The 26,337-nt window shown below is 38.7% G+C and overlaps 1 protein-coding gene across 2 annotated transcripts in view; it reads right to left on the reverse strand.

The window, feature by feature from the left end:
- LOC136144514 (ATP-binding cassette sub-family C member 4-like) overlaps positions 1 to 26,337 on the reverse strand; it is a 195,078-nt gene that overhangs the window by 33,908 nt on the left and 134,833 nt on the right. For both annotated transcript variants that reach the window (XM_065902420.1, XM_065902419.1), the window contains exons 27-29: positions 9,770 to 9,859; positions 3,192 to 3,364; positions 2,649 to 2,754 (exon numbers count right to left, since the gene is read on the reverse strand). In XM_065902420.1, coding sequence (XP_065758492.1) covers positions 2,649 to 2,754; positions 3,192 to 3,364; positions 9,770 to 9,859 — 369 coding nt within the window. The remainder of the gene's footprint in view (positions 1 to 2,648; positions 2,755 to 3,191; positions 3,365 to 9,769; positions 9,860 to 26,337) is intronic.

Here is a 26,337-nt window from a genome sequence, read left to right on the forward strand (position 1 = left end):
TAAGGATGCTTGATGCTAAGCAAAGTGTTGGCATTTCAAAGTCACTGTCCTAAAATCATGGAATGTCATCAGGTCCCTCACAAAACTCTGCAAGAAAGGCCTGCTTCTGACTGAGATGTTTTAGTTCAGGTGACCAGACACTGCTTGGATCTAGGCATCCATTGGTTGTTGATGCCCTACTTGTGTCATTTGCCTCTCCAAAGTTCACCCCTAAGTACATCTACCTCAGAGGAATGAGGCCATAGGCACTGTCTCGGTGCTGTCAATCTGGTATCTACTCAGTGTCCCCACTGGTGATCCCACCTGACAATGCATGCAGAGTAGGGAGGGAGGTGATATTCCAGGAACTGCTCAAGAAGTCAAAAGAGACAGCTCCATTATCCCTGGACATAAAGAAGTTTGAGTATTATTGACCATTTGTTACTGATTATTATCTGTTTAGTATATACTGACTGACCTGTTTAGTATAGATCATTGAAATAAAAGTTAACTCTGCTGCCTCTTAAGCACTGTGCAGGCTTTCTTTATCTATTTACTTCATCTCTAATCAGCAACACTGGATACTGCAGGATCTTGTGACAGTAGTTAGCATCTGTAAAATGAGTAATATCAGCTTGTTTCCACAGGCTGAGAATTAGCTTGAAAACAACTTGAATTCCTTAGGGCTTATTTGCAGTCAAAGATTTCTCTCTGAGGAATGGTTTTCCTTGTCATTTTATAAATCCACATCCTAAGATTTATTGAAATTCAGCAACAGAGGGAAAAGAAAAAAAGAGAGAGGGGTAGAAAAAAGAGAGGAAAAAGGAAGGGAGGGAGGAAGGAGGAAAACAAAGCTAAGGAAGGAAATACTAAATTTCTGAGGAAGAAAGAACAAATCAAAATTACAGGAAAGATACTAGACAGATATCTAAACACCAAAGCTTAGATCCTGCTCTGTGTGCTGAGTCCAGATCTACTATGTAAGAGACTTACTAGTTGTTTATCTATAGTCTCTCAGCCCTGACCTAATTTTCTTTCTACACTCTTTAGTGATGCAGAGGCTGGCTCTTTGCAAATCACATTTCAGAAACACTTTGCCCCTGATAGCTTATTTGGTAAAGAATCTGTCTGCAGTGCAGGAGACCTTGGTTCAATTCCTGGGCTGGGAAGATCCCGTGGAGAAGGGATAGGCTATCCATTCCAGGATTCTTGGGCTTCCCTTGTGGCTCAATTGGTAAAGAATCAGCCTGCAATGCAGAAGACTTAGGTTCAATCCTAGGTTGGGAAAACCCCCCTGGAGAAGGGAAAGGCTACCCCCTTCAGTATTCTGACCTAGAGAAGTCTATAGACTGTATAGTCCATGGGGTCATAAAGAGTCAGACAAGACCCAGTGACTTTCACTTTCACTTTTGGCCAGCTGGCTCTTTGTTAGATCCTACCAGTAGGGAGCACTAGAGGGAGTCACAGAACAAACAGACTGTCTGCTACTGCTGCTAAATCGCTTCAGTCGTGTCCAATTCTGTGCGACCCCATAGACGGCAGCCCACCAGGCTCCACCATCCCTTGGATTCTCCAGGCAAGAACACTGGAGTGGGTTGCCATTTCCTTCTCCAATGCATGAAAGTGAAAAGTAAAAGTGAAGTTACTCAGTCGTATCTGACTCTTAGTGACCCCATGGACCGCAGCTTACCAGGCTCCTCCATCCATGGGATTTTCTAGGCAAGAGTACTGGAGTGGGGTGCTATTGCCTTCTCCAGAAACAGACTGTTTAGTTTCTGCTAATCCTGCAGCATCACCTCAGCAGTGGGACCTGACTCCAGATTCCAGGTTCCATTAGCATGTGGAGAACCAGCCCCATCCTGCTCCCTCACAAATATCACCAGCACCTGCGCAGTGACTGCTCCATGGAGGTCTGAGCACCGACTCTTTAGGGCCTCTCTTGAGTACTTGGGTCTGGAGATCTGTCCTAGGACACAGTATCTGCCTGCTAAAATGATTAACCCAGTGTTTCTAACATGTCTAGCCCTCCAATTGCTGTGTGACATATTTCCTTTATTAAGTGCTTTCTGTGAAAATACTTTGTTTTTCTCACCACGCCCTTTCTTCTCATGGAATCCCCTCTGACAGCAACAGCTAAGAAATTTTTCAACTTTAGTCAACAGCATCCTGGTAATCTAAATAAAAGATTACTTTTTAAAAAAATCTGCCATGCCATGTGGCTTGTGGGATCTTAGTTCTCCAACCAGGGATTAAACCTTGGCCCTTGGCAGTGAAAGCATGAAGTCCTGATCACTGGAGAGCCAGGGAATTCCCAAAGATCTCATTTTTTGGTTATGGGGATCTAAAAATAATGAAACAACTGTGGCATAGTAAAAATGACCATGTTCTACTACTCTGAAGAGACTTATCTTGGATTTGAAATAGTCTCATGGTTGGCCATCTTTAAGAAAAATGAGTGTAAATAAACTTTTAATATGAAAATATGAAATTATTGGATATATTATTTAATAGCACATTCTGAAGGTATAAGTTAAGTTATTGTCAGGAATGGAGAAAAATTAAGAGAAAGTTAACTTATTAGAGGTTCCTATAAAGTTTTACAAGGAAGGATATATTGCAAAATTGAACGAAAATGGAAATAACTGAAATTCCACAGGTAAGGGTCTTACCATTATCATGTCACTGTCAATAACGGTGCTCAATCTGTGTGTGATGGTTACCACAATGCACTGGGCAAATTTCTCATGGATTGTTTTTTTAATTAACTCATCAGTTCTGGAATCAAAGAAGTTCCATTTAGTTAGTAAAGACAGGAAAAGCAGACTCAAGACTTAAAAATATCATATATAATGATGATGATTTTTAAAAATCCATGCTTTATGACTTAGTCTTGTTTCTAAAAAACAAAGTATAAAAAAATCTGCTTACAAATTTAACAGTTTTCATAAAACAATGGGAAATATTCTTCCCTTGAAAGCTTGAACTTATGAGAAGCTAGATTTAGAAATTTTGCTCTTTTAGGAAGTCTCATAACAATATTTATACTATATAACATGCTTTAGTTTCTTTCTTTGTTTTCTAGAATTAATCTTATCAAGAGATACCTTTGGGACAAAGAGAACATTTAGAAACATTTTTAAGCATCATCAAGCATTTTCCATTTACCACAGTTAAAATAAAAATTCCAGGTTTCATGGACCTCAGTGCCTTACCTTGGATCCACATTTGATGTGGCTTTGTCAATAATCAATATCTGATTTTTCTTGAGAATAACCCTAGCAAGACACACCAGTTGTCTCTGTCCAACACTCAAATTTGATCCTGTTTCTGCTAAATCAGTATCCATTTTACCAGGAAGACCTTCGATGGTTTCTTTAAGTTGTACCTGGGATACAGAAAGAACATTTTCCTACACAAATTTCTGCTGAAGGAGATAAGCCTCTTATGTTAGAGTTTTGATGTCCTCAGGACTTCTTATGTATCTTACATGTATAGCCACCTGATGGGGAGAGCTCCTTCCCAGGAACATTCACTGAGAAAGATGGTGGAGTCAACTCAGGACAGAAAGACCTCAGTGCCCCCCATCCCTGACACAGGACATCCATCAGAAATCCCACCAGGGATTAGTTAAGAAAGTCTCTCAAGAAATGAAGCTATTTCTCCCAATCTGATCGAAACAGAAAAGTTAAAAGGATATTTACAGTTTCCCAAAGTATATTTTGCCTAGGTGTTAGTACACTAAGGGAAAAAATTTTCTAACAAAATTATTGCAGAAGTATGGTTCTCTAAAGATATAATCTTATCAGTACTTTACCATTTTGGAAGATCTAAAGGTTTAAAAAAATACAAATTCAAACAATGGCAAACTGTACCTCATATATTATTAAACCTGGAGCCTATTTTGGCTTTGGTTCCTTCCCGAATTTAATCCCATAGCTATTTTACCAGTCAACTGCATTTTCTTCAATGTCATAAATGTTTCGCAGTGAGAAAACTCAGGAAAAACAGGACACAATATAACATCTTATTTCCCCCAGACCATGGGTATGGGTGTTGTTTATATTAATCTACTGTCAAAAAATTGTAATCATTCTGTATAATAGGCTCTAGGTTTAGAGAAACAGACATAGAGAACAGACCTATGGACATGGGGGGAGGGGAAGAAGAAGAAGGGGAGTTGTATGGAGAGAGTAACATAGAAGTTTACAATACCACATGTAAAATAGATAGCCAGTGGGAATTTGCTGTATGGCTCAGGGAACTCACACTGGGGCTCTGTAACAGGCTGAAGGGTGGGCTGGGGAGGGAGACGGGAGAGAGGTTCGGGACGGAGGGGACATGAGTGCACCTATGGCTGATTCTTGTTGATGTATGACAGAAAACCACAAAACTCTGTAAAGCAATTATCCTTCAATAAAAAAAAAATTAAAAATTGTAATCATAAGATTAAATAAAACAAACTTTTAACTGCCAGAGATAATCTGAAGGTCACTGGTTGGTAGGAGTCATTTCAACAATTATTTGTTTTGGATAAATATTGTGGAATAAGAACCAAACCCAGACTATGCTTGAAGTTAAAGAACAAAAAGTAAATATACTTCAGATTAAGAGACTAACAGAGTGATGAGTGATGACCAGTGAGCAGGGACCCAGAATTACAGTGTCAAATAACAAAACACTAGGGGTGAAAGCGGAGAAGGCATGGCACCCCACTCCAGTACTCTTGCCTGGAAAATCCCATGGATGGAGGAGCCTGGTAGGCTGCAGTCCATGGGGTCGAGAAGAGTCGGACACGACTGAGCGACTTCACTTTCATGCATTCGAGAAGGAAATGGCAACACACTCCAGTATTCTTACCTGGAGAATCCCAGGGACGGGGGAGCCTGGTGGGCTGCTGTCTGTGGGGTCGCACAGAGTCGGACACGACTGAAGTGACTTAGCAGCAGCAGTAGCAGGGGTGAAAGGGCAACATTCTCATGGTATCCTAAATGCTGGAATATTTCTATGAATATGATCCTGAATTATGCTCCTGATGGAGTTCAAGCTCAGAAAGAGGGAATTCTCATTTAGGATTAAGTATGGTATTGATACTTACAGAATCTAAAGGGTAAGATTTCGATTGTGATGCAAGAGCTTGTAGTGAAAACTATAAAATGGGAGATGTCAGCTTAGTCACCCCTTTTCCTCCATTACAAGCAAGAGGACTTAGTATTCTATCTATGAAACAAATTCATAGATCTGCACCCAGTGATGGGACTAATCAAAGGTGTAACAGTGGCAAAGCTTTTATCACTTTTCCTTCTGAGCTGACATTAGTAATCTTTGTACATCAAATTGGTCTTTCATAAGACCGATGTCTTAACTTTAAAGAAATAATCTCACACTTGCTCTCAATTTGGATGATATCTCATCACTAATCTGTTTTTTGGGGGGGTTGTTTTTTGTTTTTTGTTTTACTTTCCTTCAGGTTTTCCACTTTGGCCTACAAGGACTGAGGCTTTTGTGAGGTGGAAATGTTTTCCAGTAAACACTGCTGTCTCAGACTGTGATAATGAGACTAACATGAAGATGAAATAATAAAGGTATGTACTTGCTAACATCATCAGAGTATAAAATGAGTCAGTATGTGTAGAATTTGTAGTGGTTGATACAAAATAATCAACAGATATTGTCCATTATTAATAATGCTGTCAGCTGGCCTCTCTTCATGTTCTGCTTTATTTTCTTTTTCACATGTATCAGCACTGAGAATTTATTACACATGCATTGACTGGTTTTCCCTCTTCTCCACAAGAGTTTAAGCTACCTGGTAGAGACTTTATCAATTTTGATGACTGTGATAATCCTAGAATTTGCAACTATGCCTGTCTAAAGGTCTCTCAATAATATTTGTTGGATGTATGAATGAAGTTATAAGTGCATCTTATCTTGTGACATCTGTTCCTATAAATTAGGAAACAAATCCATACAGATAATTTATATATAATACCATTTTCTTACTAAATGGAAGTGTAAAAAAATATATTCTTCTAACAATTAACTGGCTCCAAGATACCATAACATCATAATGTAAACTGTGGAAGGCATTTTAAAAGGTATAATTTAAGGAAAGCAGAGAGAATAATACTATTGAAAACTATATATCTCAGTACAAAATGCCTGAGATTGTTTTTGAACTTGGGGAAGTAATAAGCTACAGTAAAACTGGAAGTAATAATCTGAATTTATAAGACAACCATTTCTATTATCATGATTGCAGAGTAACCTACTATATATACTGTATCTACTAGCCAGGTGCCAATGCCCCTCACAGGAGATTGTGAGATGTCAGATTGTCTCCATATTTTGTAGAACCTTCCTACTTTTCAAAAAGAAAGGCTGGTGTGTGTTGGAAGAGACACTGAAGTGCAATCAACAGATGGAGAAGAACTTTCACTAGAGCAGGACCAGCAGAAAAGGAAGTAAAGGGGGAGCCTGTTCACCTAATACAAGGCCCCAGGAAATGGACATGTGAGCTGCCTCCACAGTCAGGATTGAATCATGTGATTCCTGATGCACAGGCTTCTGACACCGATTTCTGAATCTTGGTTTTCTGTGTGATGAGACACACTTGTGTCCTAACAGAGATACTATCAACATCAAACATAGTTGGGTTATTTCTTCACAGTTTTCATAAGGTATGCCCTCCTTAGTTGTCTATTCCAGGATCAAAGCTGTTTTCTTTTTTTAACAGAAGCAACATACTGCTGATTATTTTCAAGAGTTCTTGTTTGCGTCTTTGTTTTAACTAGAGGGTAATTGTTTTATAATGTTGCAGTGGTCTCTGTGATACATCAACGTGAATCAGTCACTATTTTAAATATATATGTATGTATATTAAATATATATATATATATATATATGTATGTATATATTCCCTTCTTTTCCAGAGTTTTAGTTACCATGATTCCTTAACCTTTGAGAGATAAAGTGCTTCATCTTCAGACACTACTGATGTTATATTGGTAGAGCTGCCCTTGCTTTTTAGGTGTCCCAATCAGCATTAATTTCTGATGAACTTTCCTCAATTTACAGTAAACTCTTTATCATTAATTGAAAAAAATTATTTTCAGAATACCTTGAAAAAAATAACTAAGATGAGATGGGCAGCATTCATAAAACTGTCTCCCTTCTGAGTGTCCAAATCAGTCAAGGGAGAAGGAAGAGACAGAATTAAGAATTTAAAAATAAATATAAAATCTTCTTTTACTTTTAGCTGAAGTTCTTAAAATGGAAAACGCAGTGGTGCCCTCTTACTCTCAGGAAGACTCTGAGTTAGGGTTCACATTTTCCACCTGTTTGGCATCACTTATAAACCAATAACTGGGGGTGTTAATCCACCTAAAATTTGACCTCTTTGCTTGAGTGATACTTCTTAAACTGACAAATCATCTCATCACTCTGTTACTATAGGAAGTATTTCTTTATGACATTTGCATGTTTATCAATGAAAGACTTAGTAGATATTCTAAAAATTAGAATATCACATAAAAGTCATAAAGGAACAATTCCTAGAGAAATACAATGATGGGATGATTCCTCCCTAAGAGATAGCACTAAAGTAACAGGACCACTTCTGGAAGTGGCATATGGAAACCACACACTTCACTTTGTGAAATAAACTCATGTTTATTTCTATTTACAGAAATTTCCAAATGTACTTTATATAAAGGTAGATATTAGTATTGTCTACCACTTCCAGCACTTCATCATTATTAGAATTCAGAGACTACTACATTTTATTTTTATTTTGGCTCCTACAGATGAATTAAATATAAGTTAGAGCCAAGTTCTAAGATAGCTTTTCAAAGGATTTATCTCACAATTAAAGTTTCTTCACTGTCCATGGAACAATGTGTTCTAAAATTCAATAGTAATTTTACTACTGGAGGATCTGTGGAGAGAGATCTCAAGCTTGGAAACAAATTGGAAAATAAGTTACCAATACTTCTAGTTTTTTGAAAGGTGTGTACTAATCTCATCATTAAATTTTTCATCTGAGTTCACTAGAAGTGGATCCTCCCATATGTCTTTATATTTGATGGTTAACTGCTCTACCTCTTCTCTTCTAGAATTTCATTGTAGAAAGGCTCACTGACTTAAATGAAATCAGAGGTCTACTGCTTCTCAAGAAGAAGGTGAAGCAATTAACAAGGTTTAAGAGCATAAAATCCTCACAGCTGCTAGAAAGCAGGGTGGGTGTGTGAAGACTCAGTGCTGACATCCTTCAAAAACCAGAAATATTGGCAGGAGATTGTCAGGCCTTCAAGTTGACTTGCTCACAGTCAAATTCATCTGTGTATTACAGATTTGAGAGCTACCACTGAAAGGGTGACACTAAATGACAAAAAGTATCAATTCAAAACAACAACACTGTGTCATTGGGATTTGTGGGAAAAAAACAAAAAACATTTTTGTTTTGAGAGAACTAAGCCATGCTTCTATGAACTGAAGAGATCAATCAAACATTAAGTATTTATTAAGTGCTTACTTTTTAAAAGCAGAAGACTGAGCTAAGTCCTATGAAGGTTTAAAATCTGTCTATAGTTGAGAGGCTGAGATATATTTTCTGCCGTAAGTAGCTTAGAATCAATTTACAAAACTGGGGCAAATACACAAAATAACTTATATTAAAATATACCAACCAACAACACCTTAACACTCAAAATCCATTTCATGAAATAGTGAGGAGATTCAAAGAAGTTGTCCAAAGGGACACTAGACAAATAAAACATCTTCTAGAAATGAACTTAAAACTGTAAAAATTTTGCTAAAGCTCCAGGGTTCTATTACTTGCATTTCCTCTGCAGCATTAAAATAGCAGTCAATATATAATTATTATCACATTTCAACTGTATAATTTACCCTTATAAACACTTACGAAACATCACACTATTAGTAGTATGATCTCATTTATCTTTCAGTTAATAATGAAAAGCTATTATTATCTTCACTTAGTAGCTGTTCCCTAATACCAGAGTAATAAAATGAATATTACAGGGGAATTAGAGTAATTAATTTACTAGGTCACCAATAGAATTTGAACCCATAATTTAAAATTTTAGTTTAGTGCTCTGCTATAGTCAAAGCTATGATCTTCCCAGTGGTCACGTATGGTTGTGAGAGCTGGACACAGAAGGTAGAGCACCAAAGAATTGATGCCTCCGAACTGTGGTACTAGAGAAGACTCCTTGGACAGCAAGGAGATCAAACCAGTCAATCTTAAGGGAAATCAACCCTGAATACTCATTGGAAGGACTGATGCTGAAGATGAAGCTCCAGTATTTTAGTCACCTGATGCGAACAGCCAACTCATTGGAAAAGTCCCTGATATTGGGCAAGATTGAGAGCAGAAGAGGGCATCAGAGGGTGAGATGGCTGGATAGCATCACTGATGCAATAGACATGAACTTGGACAAACTTTGGAAGATAGTGAAGGACAGGGAGGCCTAGCATGCTGCAGTCCATGAAGTCCCAAAGAGTCAAACATGGTTGTGGAACTGAACACAACACAACACAAAGTCAAGGCAATGTGTCTAGTTCCTTTGGATTCTAGGGGAAAAGCTACAGTGGAAATATGAGGCATTGTATTCTTGCTTTTCATCATCATCAATACACAGGTCATCAATGGTCTGCTAGGAGGTAAACAAAGTCAGTTACATGCATAAGCTCCCCTTTAATTGCCTGCAGTGCTATAAATGTACACACACATATACTGATGCTAACAAAATAATGACATTTAATAAATTACCTCTTCTAAGACATTCCACAGTTCCTTTTCTGTATGTTCATTAAAAGGATCCAGGTTTTTCCTCATTGTTCCTGTGAATAAAACAGGTTCCTAAATAAACCAAAATAGTAAATGTTATTAGTCAACTTTATCCATTTTATTCCAGTACTTACAGAATTAAAATGAACAAAATCAAAATTCACTGTAATCTTTAATAATAAGATTGCAAATGCCTGTTTACAAAAACAGCATCTCTAAAATAATTTTCAGTTGTATAAACTGTGCTGCAAAATATCCTCTGGACCATTAAACACTAACAAAAGAAAGTGCTGAGGTGTGTCACCTTAAGAAAAACCTGAAGAATAGAAAGGAAGATTTGATTTTTTACCAATATCTCACTGGTAATACCTACTTAATAAAAAAAATGAGGATATAATTATTTGATAAATTTTACAACAACAGCACTAGAAAAATTGTCAATTCTGGTGTGATACTAGGAAATACCAAGAGCGTGATTAGTTGAGGTTTGAAAGGGTTAACAGTCAGGCAGGTATGGAGGCCAGGGTCTCCAAAGATGGGGAGAAGGCAAAAAGGCACATTCCGAGGGAGGAGCTAAGATGGTGGAGGAGTAGGATGGTGAGACCACTTTCTCCCCGACAAATTCATCGAAAGAAAGATCATTTGAATGCTGAGCAAACTCCACAAAACAACTTCCGATTGCTAGCAGAGAACATCAGGCACCCAGAAAAGCAGCCCATTGTCTTCAAAAGGAGGTAGGACAAAATATAAAAGATAAAAAGAGAGACAAAAGAGTTAGGGATGGAGATACATCCCGGGAAGGGAGTCTTAATAGAGGAAGTTTCCAAACACGAGGAAACCCTCTCACCAGCGGGTGTGGGGGAAGTTTTCGAATCTCGGAGGGCAACCTAACTGGGAGGACAAATAAATAAAACCCACAGATTACATGCCTAAAAGCAACTCCCAGCAGGAAAGTACCCCAGACACTCACATCCACCACCAGCAAGTGAGGGCTAAATGGAGAGGAGCAGGCAGCATTGCCTAGGAACAAAGGACTGAGCGAATACCAGAGAAGAGCTAGCTGGTTGCGGACAGGCCCATCCCCCGCTGGAGGCAGGAGGCAGGGGGGAGGGGAAAGGGGCAAACTCGGCCCCAGAGATGGCACCCCCTACCAAACGGCAAACAGGCTTCCAGTCTCTAACCAAAGACTTCCTGAGATTCTGGATGGTTGACATCCGCCGGGAGGGTCGCAGCCAGAAATCTGCTCACAAGGCGCAACACGCCAAGAAACAGGCTGGGACCGTGGAGGGGATAAGGTGCACTGCACCCGGGGAGAGTGCGCTTGTCAAAATCCTGGTTCCCTGAGCTGCTCCAACTGGGAAAGCACAAAACTCAGGCCCAACGAAGTCTGCACCATTGTGGAGTACCCAAAAACCTGAACCTGAGTGGTTTAGGCCTGGGAAGTGCACACATCTCAAGGCCCGCTACCTGTAGGGCAACCCGGAGCCTGAGCACTGTAGACGGGGAAAGCACACATGTCATGAGTGGGGGCAAACCCAGTGTGGCCGGAACACCGCGAGTGCTCCCCACACACGCCAGTGATATTTGTTTGCAGTGCCCCTCCCTCCCCACAGCACGACTGACGGGCGAACCTAAACAAGAGACCACCTCCCCCCACTTGTGTCAGGGCAGAAATTAGACACTGAAGAGGCCTGCAAACAGAAGCCAAATAAACACAGGGAACCACTTTAGAAGGGATAGGTACAACAGATTAAAATCCCTGTAGTTAACAGCAACTACACTGGAAGGGGCCTGTAGATATTGAGAAGTGTAAACTGGAACAAAGAGCTATCTGAAACTATACCAAATCCACATTGCCCACAACAGCTCGAGAGGAATTCCTAGATATATTTTTACTATTATTAATTTTTTTTAATTAGAAAAAAAAATTTTTTCTCTTTCTTTTTTTTTAAAGTCCTCTATTATCCTCTATTACTCCTTAATTTTCATTTTTATAACCCACTATAACCTTGCAAAAAAAAAGGACCCTATTTTTAAAGCAAACTTCATATATATTTCTTACATTACTTTGTGTTTTTTTTTTTTTTTTTTAATATTGTATTCTTAAGAGTCTAACCTCTACTCTAGATTTTTACTTTGTTTTTCAGTATTTGATATCAATTTTGGACATTGAAGAATCCAACCTTTAGTACCCATTTTTACTCAGGAGTGGGATTACTGGTTTAATTACTCTCTCCCCCTTTTGACTCTCCCTTTTCTCCCCTGGATCACCTCTATTTCCTCCCTCCCCCTTCTCTTCTCAATCCAATTCTGTGAATCTCTGTGGGTGTTCTGGGATGCAGAGAACACTTAGGGAATAGCCTACTGCATAGATCTGTCTCTCTTCTCTTGACTCCCCCCTTTCCTCCTCCTGCTCATCTCTATCTCCTTCCTCCCTTTCCTCTTCTTCATGTAACTCTATGAAACTCTCAGGGTTTCCCTCACTGTGGAGAATCCTTTCACCATTAACCTAGAAGTTTTGTTATCAGTGTTGTATGGATGGAGAAGTCTTGAGGCTACTGGAAGAATAAGACTGAAATCCAGAGGCAAGAGGCTTAAGCCCCAAACCTGAGAATACCAGAGAACTCTTGACTACAGGGAACATTAATTAATAAGAGATCATCCAAAAGCCTCCATACCTACACTGAAACCAACCACCATCCAAGATCCAATAAATTCCAGAGCAAGACAAACCAGTCAAATTCTCCAGCAATGCAGGAAAGTAGCCCTGAGCGTCAATATACAGGCTGCACAAAGTAACACCAAACCCACAGACCCGTCTCAAAACTCACTACTGGACACTCCATTGCACTCCAGAGAGAAGAAATCCAGCTCCACCAACCGGAACACCAACGCAAGCTTCCCTAACCAGGAAACCTTGACAAGCCAATCGTCCAACTTGAAAAGGCAGAGAAATATCCAGCAGGTAAAAGAACATGAAAAATGCCCACCAAGACAAAGAGAAGAGGAGGATATAGGGAATCTACATGAAAAAGAATTTAGAATAATGATAATAAAAATGATCCAAAATCTTGAAAACAAAATAGAGTTACAGATAAATAGCCTGGAGACAAAGATTGAGAAAATGCAATAAATGCTTAACAAGGCCCCAAAAGAAATAAAAAAGGGTCAATTAAAAATGAATAATTCAATGAATGAGATCAAAAACACTCTGGAGGGAACAAACAGTAGAATAATGGAGGCAGAAGATAGGATAACTGAAGATAAAATGCTGGAAATAAATGAAGCAGAGAGGAAAAAAGAAAAAAGGATCAAAAGAAATGAGGAAAACCTCAGGGACCTCTGGGACAACATGAAACGTGCCAACATTCAAATCATAGGAGTCCCAGAAGAAAAAGACAAAAAGAAAGGCCATGAGAAAATACTTGAGGAGATAATAGCTGAAAATTTCACTAAAATGGGGAAGGAAATAGTAACACAACTCCAAGAAACCCAGAGGATCCCAAACAGGATAAACCCAAGGTGAAACACCCCAAGACACATATTAATCAAATTAACAAAGATCAAACACAAAGAACAAATATTAAAAGCAGCAAGGGAGAAACAACAAATAACACACAAAGGGATTCCCATGAGGATAACAGCTGATCTATCAATAGAAACCCTCTAGGCCAGAAGGGAATGGCAGGACATACTTAAAGTAATGAAAGAAAATAACCTACAACCCAGATTACTGTATCCAGCAAGGATATCATTCAGATATGAAGGAGAATTCAAAGCTTTACAGATAAGCAAAAGTTGAGAGAATTCAGCACAACCAAACCAGCTCTTCAACAAATGCTAAATGATCTTCTCTAGACAGGAAACACAGGAAGGTTTTATGAACACGAACCCAAAACAACAAAGCAAATGGCAACGGGACAATTCTTATCAATAATTACCTTAAATGTAAATGGGTTGAATGCCCCAACCAAAACATAAAGACTGGCTGAATGGATACAAAAGCAAGATCCCTATATATGCTGTCTACAAGAGACCCACCTCAAAACAAGGGACACATAGAGACTGAAAGTGAAGGGCTGGAAAAAAAGTATTTCACGCAAATGGAGACAAAAAGAAAACAGGAGTTGCAATACTCATATCAGATAAAATAGACTTTAAAATAAAGGCTGTGAAAAGAGACAAAAAGGACACTACATAATGATCAAAGGATCAATCCAAGAAGAAGATATAACAATTACAAATATATATGCACCCAACATAGGAGCACCGCAATATGTAAGGCAAATGCTAACAGGAATGAAAGGGGAAATTAACAATAACACAAGAATAGTGGGAGACTTTAATTCCCCATTTGCATTTATGGATAGATCAATTAAACAGAAAATTAACAAGGAAACACAAACTTTAAATGACACAATGGTCCAGCTAGACCTAATTGATATCTATAGGACATTTCACCCCAAAACAATCAATTTCACCTTTTTCTCAAGTGCACACGGAACCTTCTCCAGAATACATCACATCCTGGGCCATAAATCTAGCCTTGGTAAATTCAAAAAAATTGGAATCATTCCAGTCATCTTTTCTGACCACAATGCAGTAAGATTAGATCTCCATTACAGGAAGAAAAAAAAAAAAAAACTATTAAAAATACCAACATATGGAGGCTAAATAACACGCTTCTGAATAAACAACAAATCATAGAAGAAATCAAAAAAGAAATGAAAATATGCATAGAAATGATTGAAAATGAAAACACAACAACCCCAAACTTATGGAACACTGTAAAAGCAATGCTAAGGAGAAAGTTCATAACAATACAGGCTTACCTCAAGAAACAAGAAAAAAGTCAAATAAATAACCTAACTCTACACCTAAAGCAACTAGAGAAGGAAGAAATGAAGAACCCCAGGGTTAGTAGAAAGAAAGAAATCTTAAAAATTAGGGCAGAAATAAATGCAAAAGAAACAAAAGAGACCATAGCAAAAATCAACAAAGCTAAAAGCTGGTTTTTTGAAAAGGTAAATATAATTGACAAACCGTTAGCCAGACTCATCAAGAAACAAAGGGAGAAGAACCAAATCAACAAAATTAGAAATGAAAATGGAGAGATCGCAACAGACAACTCTGAAATACAAAGATCATAAGAGACTACTACCAGCAGCTCTATACCAATAAATTGGACAACTTGGAAGAAATGGACAAACTCTTAGAAAAGTATAACTTTCCAAACAGAACCAAGAAAAAAAAAAAAAAGAAGATCTTAACAGATACATCACAAGCATGAAGATCAAAACTGTAATCAGAAATCTTCCAGCAAACAAAAGCCCAGGACCAGATGGCTTCACAGCTGAATTCTACCAAAAATTTAGAGAGGAGCTAACATCTATCTTACTCAAACTCTCCCAGAAAATTGCAGAAGAAGGCAAACTTCCAAACTCATTCTATGAGGCCACCATCACCCTAATACCAAAACCAGACAAAGATGCCACAAAAAAAGAAAACTACAGGCCAATATCACTGATGAACATAGATGGAAAAATCCTTATCAAAATTCTAGCAAACAGAATCCAACAACATACTAAAAAGATCATACATCATGAACAAGTGGGCTTTATCCCAGGAATGCAAGGATTGTTTAATATCCAAAAATCAATCAATGTAACACATCACATTAACAAATTGAAAGATAAAAACTATATGATTATCTCAATAGATGTAGAAAAAGCCTTTGACAAAATTCAACATCCATTTATGATAAAAACTCTCCAGAAAGCAGGCATAGAAGGAACATACCTCAACATAATGAAAGCTATATATGACAAACCCACAGCAAACATTATCTTCAATGATGAAAAATTGAAAGCATTTCCCTTAAAGTCAGGAACAAGACAAGGGTGCCCACTCTCACCACTACTATTCAACATAGTTCTAGAAGTGTTGGCCACAGAAATCAGAACAGAAAAAGAAATAAAAGGAATCCAGATAGGAAAAGAAGAAGTAAAACTCTCACTGTTTGCAGATGACATGATCCCCTACATAGAAAACCCTAAAGACTACCAGAAAATCACTAGAGCTAATCAAGGAACATAGTAAAGTTGCAGGATATAAAATTAACACACAGAAATCCCTTGCATTCTTATACACTAACAATGAGAAAACAGAAAGAGAAATTAAGGAAACAATACCATTCACCATTGCAACAAAAAGAATAAAATACTTAGGAGTATATCTACCTAAAGAAACGAAAGACCTATATATAGAAAACTATAAAACACTGATGAAAGAAATCAAAGAGGACACAAATAGATGAAGAAATATACCATGTTCATGGATTGGAAGAATCAATATTGTGAAAATGAGTATACGGCTCAAAGCAATCTATAGATTCAATGCAATCCCTATCAAGCTATCAACAGTATTCTTCACAGAACTAGAACAAATAATTTCACAATTCGTATGGAAATACAAAAAACCTCAAATAGCCAAAGCAATCTTGAGACAGAAGAATGGAACTGGAGGAATCAACCTGCCTGACTTCAGGCTCTACTACAAAGCCACAGTCATCAAAACAGTATAGTTCTGGCACAAAGACAGAAGTATAGATCAATGAAATAAAATAGAAAGCCCAGAGATAAATCCACGTACTTATGGACACCTTATCTTTGACAAAGGAGGAAAGGGTATACAATGGAAAAAAGACAACCTCTTTAACAAGTGGTGCTGGGAAAACTGGTCAACCACTTGTAAAAGAATGAAACTAGAACACTTTCTAACACCATACACAAAAATAAACTCAAAATGGATTAAAAATCTAAATGTAAGACCAGAAACTATAAAACTCCTAGAGGACAACATAGGCAAAACACTCTCCGACATAAATCACAGCAGGACCCTCTATGACCCACCTCCCAGAATACTGGAAATAAAAGCAGAAATAAACACATGGGACCTAATGAAACTCAAAAGCTTTTGCACAACAAAGGAAACTATAAGCAAGGTGAAGAGACAGCCTTCAGAATGGGAGAAAATAATAGCAAATGAAGCAACAGACAAAGGATTAATCTCAAAAATATACAAGCAACTCCTGCAGCTCAATTCCAGAAAAATAAATGACCCCATCAAAAAATGAGCCAATGAACCAGACATTTCTCCAAGAAGACATACAGAAGGCTAACAAACACATGAAAAGATGCTCAACATCACTCATTATCAGAGAAATGCAAACCACAATGAGGGACCATTACATGCCAGTCAGAATGGCTGCTATCTAAAAGTCTACAAGCAATAAATACTGGAGAGGGTGTGGAGAAAAGGGAACCCTTTTACACTGTTGGTGGGAATGCAAACTAGTACAGCCACTATGGAGAACAGTGTGGAGATTCCTTAAAAAACTGGAAATAGGATTGCCATATGACCCAGCAATCCCACTCCTGGGCATACACACTAAGGAAACCAGATCTGAAAGAGACACGTGTACACCAATGTTCATTGCAGCACTATTTATAATAGCTAGGACATGGAAGCAACCTAGATGCCCATCAGCAGACGAATGGATAAGGAAGCTATGGTACATACACACCATGGAATATTACTCAGCCATTAAAAAGAACTCATTTGAATCAGTTCTAACGAGATGGATGAAACTGGAGCCCATTTTACAGAGTGAAGTAAGCCAGAAAATAAAGACCAATACAGTATACTAATGCATATATATGGAATTTTAAAAAATAGTAACAATAACCCTATATGCAAAACAGAAAAAGAGATAGTGATGTATAGAACAAATTTTTGGACTCTGTGGGAGAAGGCGAGGGTGGGATGTCATGAGAGAATAGCATTGAAACAAGTATACTATGAAGGATGAAACAGATTGCCAGCCCAGGTTGGATGCATGAGACAAGTGCTCAGGGCTGGTGCACTGGGAGGACCCAGAGGGATGGGATGGGGACAAGGTGAGAGGGAGGATCAGGATGGGGAACACATGTAAATCCATGGCTGATTTATGTCAATGTATGGCAATAACCCCTACAATACTGTAAAGTAATTAGCCTCCAAGTAATAAAAATAAAAAAAATTAAAAAACAAAAACAAAACAAAAAAACAAAAAGGCATATTCCTTGGCATAGCAGGAGGTTTCTCAAATCCTGTGTTGCTATGGGGACTATCTGAAACTAACTTTTTCAAACTTCCAGCTACTATCTGCTCAGCAAAACATTATATCTTGCTCAAGGGAACACCCTGTCTTAAGCTATGTTAATTAAACAATGTATCTTTCTTAGAAACCTGCTTTTCTTTAAAAACTAATGTCAACTGCTTTATGGATACAATTTATCTTACCCAGAGACACCTCAGTGGGAGACTGCTTCCCTAGTGCAGATGCTATCTCAGGATTTATGCTATGGGAGAGAAGCCTGGAGCAGTTCTCTCAGCCAGCCTTGAGGTGTTTCTTTTATCTATAATTAGCAGCTCACTAACAAGTATATAATGCCTTGCTAAAGACTAGCAAGGGGGTACTCTCCTAGACCCTTCCAGGGCCTTTTGCTTGAAGCTTTCTCTATCCCTGTTATGTTAAAAAAAAAAATCTTTGCTACACAAAAGCTCTGATTGCTCAAAAGTGGTCCTCTTAGGTCCTGGATTGAAATTCTCTCCTCTGGAGACCAAGAATACTGGCACTGTTCACAGCTCACAGCCATAACCTTTCAGGTTTGTTCCTCAAAGCAAAACTATTAAATAGCTTCACATTGGCATGAAGAATCAAGTTTAGGCTCTTTTCTCTGCTGGTAAAACAGTCTTCCAAGGATCTGGAATCTTTTCACATATGTGAATGAAACATCTCCATACATGCAAAGAGAATGTCAATTACTGGGGCCTAAGGCTTCTCTTAGGGCTGAATAACTGACGCTTTTGAACTGTGGTGTTGGAGAAGACTCTTGAGAGTCCCTCGGACTGCAAGAAGATCAAACCAGTTCATCCTAAAGGAAATCAGTCCTGAATATTCATTGGAAGGACTGATGCTGAAGCTGAAACCAACACTTTGGCCACCTGATGGGAAGAACTCCTTGGAAAAGATCCTGATGCTGGGAAAGATTGAAGGCAAGAGGAGGAGATGACTGAGGATGAGATGGTTGGATGGCATCACCAGCTCGATGGACATGAGTCTGAGCAAGCGCCAGGAGTTGGTGATGGACAGGGAATCCTGGTGTGCTGCAGTCCATGGGGTTGCATAGAGGCAGACATAACTGAGCGACTGAACTGAACCAAAGGCTTCTCTCTCTGTGTAGAGATCACCTTTGAGTCTGCATCAGCTGGCCCCTACTTCTCTCACCTGTGTGTCACAGAACCTCATTATTAACTGCAAGGTCAGGATGACCTGAAACCTATTGTGACCTGTGCCATAATAAAATTATTTTAATTTAAAAAATTCTTCTTATTCATCTATTTGGGGAGGAGCCACAAGTAAATTACTCTGGAAATAAAATATCTTTCTGCATTCCAGGAGAGAATCTTACCTATACATTCATGCAAGTCATTTAAGTTTTCTTCTGGAAGGCTCTAATAAGCCAGACCACAGAATAAGAACAACAGAGAAGAGTGCAATTGGCTCCCTTCAGTGAACGACGCAGAACAAGGGGGTGTGGGAACAAGAGAAAATCTGACTCTTCCACAAGTGCCTGGAACTGCTCAGAATCACCAGTCTCAAAGTGCACTGTTCCTTCTCACTTCATAAAAGCCTGAGAAGAAACATGAAGAAGACAGACATTTCTTTTCTCCAGCCATGAAGAAGAATGACAATCAGCCTCCTCTACCTTCCTTCCCTGTTGTCTTTGTTTCAAGTCTGGTGAGAGAGAAATGGATGCAGAAAACACATTGTGTGCCACCAAAAAAAGATGTATCCCTAAGCAAAATCTAAAGTTAAAAAGACTTTTAACTTTAACCATCATTTGCAGAAGGTTGATTAAGTGGCTGATATACCCCAAAAAGCAATGAAAATCACAGGCCATATGACATGTCAAAATTAGTGACTTGAACTGAAAAATCCTGAGACCCAAATTTAAAATCTCCTTAAAACTTGAATTTAGGGTCAAAGACTAAACAGCCATCTAAGCGCGGTAAGAGTTACTGATCAGAGGAATACCATTCTGCCTCAGATTTAAAAAAAGAACAACTTGTTACTCTTTCTAATTTTCAACTCTTAAGATTTTAACAAGCCAGATGATCTCTCTTCTTTTAGCTATTTCCACGAGGTTTACACAAATTACATGTCCAAGCAAGGGGAAGCTGGTGCCCAGTATTCATTCCTCTCCTCTGACTCTCCTCTACTTTCCCCCAGGAACCTAAACAATGGACAGGATTCTGCTCTAAGTCAAGATGAGAAACTCTTCGAGAACTAGTGTTTGAAGAGATAAAGGGGCTGAAAGAGGCCACCTAAAGGAACCAGCTTTGAGCCCAACCAGGAGAAGAAAGATCAGGTCTCTTTGCTTATAACTAGAAGAATGTTTCTTTTCCCATCATAGCTTATGTGACCTGAACATTTTTTTCCTTCAGGCTCCTTTCAAAGGGCAAATTCACATCCCATAAGAGGTATAGTGTTTGATAAAGAGCCATCTGGTTTTCAAAGTACACTCTAGAGAGGTGTTACCTAAGCTATTTTATGGAAAATATTAAATTACTTAGTTTTTAGAAGGTGGATGGCTGCTCAGTGGTAAAAAATCCACCTGCCAATGCAGGAGAGCATCTGATCCCTGGGTTTGGAAGATTCCCTGGAGAAGGAAATAGCAGTATTTTGCTTGGGAAATCTCATGGACAGAGGAGCCTGGCCTGCTACAGCCCATGACGTCACAAAGAGCTGGACATGACTGAGTGACTGAACAACAACAGCACATTAACACATTTGGTGGCTCAAGAGAACAGGCATAAAGACCCCACTTAAAGTTCAACCAGGGTGATTTCCTGGTGGTCCAGCGGTTAAGACTTCACCTTCCAGGGCAGGGGTTGCAGGTTTGATCCCTGGTGAGGGAGCTAAGCTCCCATCTGCCTTGTGGCCAAAAACAGGAATATAAAACAGAAACAATATAGCAACAAATTTAATAAAGATTTCATAAAAAGTTCAAACCGGGTCTAGTTTGTAATCAGGGCCTATTTTGCAATGAGGGTCTCTCTCTATTGTCACCTCCCTCACCTTCTCTTTAGGAAACTCCTTGAAGCAGTCGAAGCTCATCAAAGACTAGGGGACTAAAATTGGATTCTTTGCAGCAGAGGGAGTCCCTCACTTCTTAGCCCCTGACCAACATCTGCAGCTGCTTCATGCTGAGCTTTAAACAGAGCCCCTAGACACTCTGTAGGCCTTAAAAAGATTCTGCTAATTATCACCAAACCACTGGTGATTGTCACACATTAAAAAACAAAACAAAAACTGTTTCAACACTTTCCCATTGCAATACAGGTTCTCACTTAAGTCTACACTGTCAGTCTAAAAGGATATATTTGGCAATTATGCATGTTTACTTAGCATTATTAGATGGAAGAACATAGTTTAGTAAAAAAGAATATTACTCCTTGTTATGACATGCCAAATATATATTTCAAAAATCAGCAAAACTTTAATTAAAATGAGAATGAAAAGAATGATTTATAAAAATATTAACTGATTGAAGCTCTATTTTGCTTGAAATCAGCAGGCCATTTGTGAACAATATTTATTTGAATATGTGAATGTGTTTTATGCATGGTACTCACTTTGGTTTCTACTCATTCTTCTTTCATCACTTGCCAAATAAAAGCTAATAAAACTGCTCACAGTACACACATACTGCAAGGGCAGATAAGGATCAAATTAATGATCTTTTATTTTTTTGGCATCACCACGCAACTTGTGGGATCCTAGTTTCCCAACCAGGGATTGAACCAGGGCCACAGCAGTGAGAGTACAGAGTTCTAACCACTGGAGCACCTGGGAATTCTCAATGATCATTTCTAAGCAGATATTATTTAAAGAACCTACCTCTAAGTAATTATGTAAATAAACTAATTTTGTAAATAAGTGTACAAATGTTTATACTGAAGGATGCAACAGTGTAGAGATTTATGGTAGTGTTAGGGGAAGCATACTGACTGAAACTGCCTATCCTGGCCAGGCACCATAGTAACCGTTTGCATGAGGTCCTGGTAAGGAACATGGAACTAATAAGCCACCACCAACCGGAAGAGTTCGGGAAAGGTCAAAAGGAGACACCACATGTACTCCGACCACCTCCCAGAATCCTCTGTGGCATCCATCTTGGCTGAACAAGGCGTGCACCACCAGGAAGGACTCTGAGCCAGAATGATTGGCCAAAGACAACCCAGAAACTAATCCCATTGCCATAAAACCCGAGACTGCAAGCCATGTGGCAGAGATGTTCTCCTGGGTCCCCTTATCCTACTGCTCTCCACCCGGGCACCCTTCCCAATAAAATCTCTTGCTTTGTCAGCACATGTGTCTCCTCGGACAATTCACTTCCGAGTGTTAGACAAGAGCTCAGTTTTGGGCCCTGGAAGGGGTCCACCTTCCTGCAACAGTAGGACGTACAAACTTCATGTAAATATACACTACATCTATTAGCCCATGTATATTTTTTTCTGAAAGTACAAATAAACCTCAATGAATAAGAGTTGGCTGGCACAACAGTCAGGAAAGCATGCTTATTCAATGTAACAATTTAAATGAAACATTAGTTTCTGAACTATTTTTTCACCATGGATAAAGATTATACTTTTTAAAATGTAATTCACTGTATCATATTCAGTACTGATTTGTTCCTTTGTTACAAACATTACACAAGGTCATTTTAGGTGTGTGACCCAAAAATAGTTACTCTGAATCAGAGCATTTAGTGCAATAAATTGACAAACTCTCAACACAACTGCAGACTGAAAACTGCAGTCTTACTGGACCTTTTATATATGCTGCTGGAAGAAAGACTATAAACTATGTTGAAAAGAAACCCTACCCACTAACTGAAGCTTAAAATGACCCAGGACCAAGACAAAAACCATACAAGTGGTTAGAAATGAGGCAGGTAAAGCACAATCTTTATCCTCATCATTTCAGTCCCAAAGCAAGAACCTGCCCTCAGCTAAAGTATAAAGAGTAGCTACTGCTGATATTTCCCCAAGTCCTAAGGGCTATGTTCTCATTTCTAATCTGAGGACCATTCTTAAGGAGCTGCTCATCTCCCTGTTTCAAGCAAAAGAGAATAACCTAAAGTCACTTTAAATCTTGGTTTCCCCAAACCACCTTTCATTTTTAATCCTGTAGCTTCTCAATGAACTGGTTGTCATCCACATTCAGAAGAAAAGCACACTGTTAACTAATAAAGGAAAAGGAATTTAAGCCTTGTAAAATCCTCAAGAGCTCCAGAGAACAGTTTCAGGGATTTTTAACTAAGATTTCAGTGTTGGAAGCAAAGGGCAAACTGCATTAGGCTAGAATCTAGTTGTATTTCTTTACTAGTAACAGCACATCTACCTCTTCTCTCTGAGATTTGTTCTTAACAACAACAAAAAAACAGAAAGAAAACTAGGTTTTCTTTCCTGGTTTTCCAGGACCAAGACAAAAACCACACAAGTGATTACAAACGAGGCAGATAAAGCACAATCTTTATCCTCATCATTTCAGTCCCAAAGCAAGAAATTGCCCTCCACTAAAGCATATCAAGAATATATCAGAGAAGTCAGAACAGCTCTGGTTCACCTTCTTCAATGACTGAAGAAAACTCAGGGAATAGAAATACCAAAGAGCAGAATGGGCTGTGTAAAAAATACTTAGCTTTTGCTTTCATTTAAAAGAAAAAAAAAAAACTATCAACTATAAAAATGAATATTTAACCATGATAAAGATGCTATTGATCTGTGCCAACCTTTAGACTACAATCATAAATATTGAATTCACATGCAATCTCTCTTCAATTGAAAACATCTTCTTTATGCCAATAGGATAAAGGGTTCTATGTGTAGAGTATCATCTAAAGAAGTTTTGAAATTCATTTTCCAGATCCTTTCAGATAAGCAGCTACTCCCTGAATATAATCTAACCTTGGTGTTCTTTCTGGGGAATATATTTAACTACTTCATACTCTGAGCACAAAGTATGTACAGACTTCAGCTACCTGTTCCATTTAAGGAAATTATATAGGAAGTACTTTCATATTTTGCTTTTTCCTGAAATTTTGAACATAAATTGAGGAGTACCTTCCTAATATTACACAGTATTTTTCTTTAAAAGTTCCCCCTAAGACTCCAGGACTGATGGTCTATGTTACCACTCCCCTGCCTCTGGTTCCTAGGCAAGTCCTTGTTGTTATGACATCTCCCCATTTCTGACATGTTCATGGTGGGGTCAATAGTGAAGAAGGGAGAGAGACCACCTTGGAAGCTGCTGCTGCTCACAGGATCACAGGACAGAGGGAGTCAGCGAAGATGATGCAGACCTGGATCACCTAAGTGGGGCAACTCAAAGAGCATCACCGGGCTCCCCCTTGGCAGAGTCTGAGCCCAGCTTCCTAGGACTCCTAAATCAAGGTGTTGAGAAAATAGGCATCACTGCTTCATACTTGTTTGGGGAAAGAAGATTCTAAGTTTTCTGCTCTGAGACAAGTAACTTCAAGTAACCACAGTATCAGATTTTCTTCTGCTGGATTCTGGAGTTGGGAATCTCTCTAAATTAAAGTCCAGGTTTTGCCCCTTGGTAAGTTAAGTTTCTAGTGCCCCAGTTTTAAAATCTGTAAGATAAAGATAACCATAGTATTCTTGTGAGCAAAAAGTGGAAGATGGTAGAGAAAGAGGGTAAAACATGTTAAAGTGAAAATCACTCAGTTGTGTCCAACTCTTTGTAACCCCATGGACTATACAGTCCATGGAATTCTCCAGGCCAGAATACTGGAGTGAGTAGCCTTTCCCTTCTCCAGGGGATCTTCCCAACCCAGGGATCGAACATAGGTCTCCCACACTGCAGGAGGATTATTTACCAACTGAGCACCAGGGAACATGTTAAAACATCTTAGTTCAGTTCAGTCACTCAGTCACTCAGTCATGTCCAACTCTTTACGACCTCATGGACTGCAGCATGCCAGACTTTCCTGTCCATCACCAACTCCCAGAGCTAAGGATTCCACAAATGTTAGGGATTATAATTAATACCTGTGTAACTTGTCAGGGCCTGAAACAAATGCTAGAGCAAAAGAAATGAGACACAGAAGCCCTGTCCTCAAGGAGAGGAAGAAAATAGTCAAGAATGTGGGGCGGGCAAAAAAATGCCAGAGATATTCATGGGGGACTAGAAAGTATGAGTGGGTACAGGGTGGCGGGCTGGGAAGAATGTTATAGGATGGGAGCCAGAAATCAAAAGATAAAAAGGAAGTGATATTCTCTCCTCTTGTTCCTTATTGAAAAGACAGATTTTTCTGTCTTGCCTTTCCTTAAAACTCCTATTTTGCTAATCTGTTTTCCCTTCACTCTTTAAATTTATATAAACAATGTGTTTTACACTACAAACAATAAATGTAAAGAAAATCACCCCAAACCACAAAAATATAAACAGAAATTAAACAGAAAAATCAGTCCAGAATGTGTTACTCTTTTTACTTAACTAGAAGTTATTGGAAAGGTCAGTGTCCTGATCCTTAAGGATAGTAACAGCTGCTACTGACTGAGGATTCATAAGAACTAGAAATGGGCCACAGCTGTTTTCTTATCCAGTTATATCTTTACAACAAATCTGTGCAGCAGTAATTACTAGAACTGGTTTAAGGACCAGGACGATGAACCTTAGAAGCTGAATGACTTCATCGTGGCCCCATAGTGATATTAGGCAGAGTAGAAATAAAAATGTGGGTCATGTTGATACTTGGTCTCCACTCTTAAACATTCAATCACTGGCTGCCTCCTGAATGACTTCCTTGGACCTTTTACACATTGCAGGATCTCTTCAGATTCTCTCTCTTGAGTCAACCAATATTGTGCATTGGAGTGAATACAAAGTGAAACAAAAATAAATAAATGAAGGTTCTGTGTTTACAATGGTTGGTGATTATTATCTACATGGATACAAAGCTTAATAATGTTCTGTAAGCAAACTCTCTGGAGTGTGTACATAAAGCAGGCACAAAGGTAGAATGGAAACTGATGGAGCAAGTCCAAAACCTGGTGATGTCAAGGGATGTCTTTGCTCAGATGTACTGCCGAAACATTACTTGCAGAGCCAAGAATCATCCGGTGTTATATCTTTATATATAGAGTACTTTTATGTATATAAGCACATAACCTTTTCTTATCAAGAAGCATTAACAGGGCACATTTATAGATACTTTCATCCATGGACATAAAAGTAATTTGCAGACATGCTAATCATTTCTAAAACTAATTTCATCTGGTCCATTTCAGAGATGGGTACAATCAAAACATAAATCTTGGGAATTGAAATTCATTTTTCTCTTGTTATTCTTTAGTCATGCAGTCACATCCAACTCTGCCACCTCATGGACTGCAGCATGCCAGCTTTCCTTGTC

This window comes from Muntiacus reevesi, chromosome 11 (assembly GCF_963930625.1).
Source record: "Muntiacus reevesi chromosome 11, mMunRee1.1, whole genome shotgun sequence".
In the NCBI taxonomy this organism is placed as follows: Eukaryota; Metazoa; Chordata; class Mammalia; order Artiodactyla; family Cervidae; genus Muntiacus; species Muntiacus reevesi.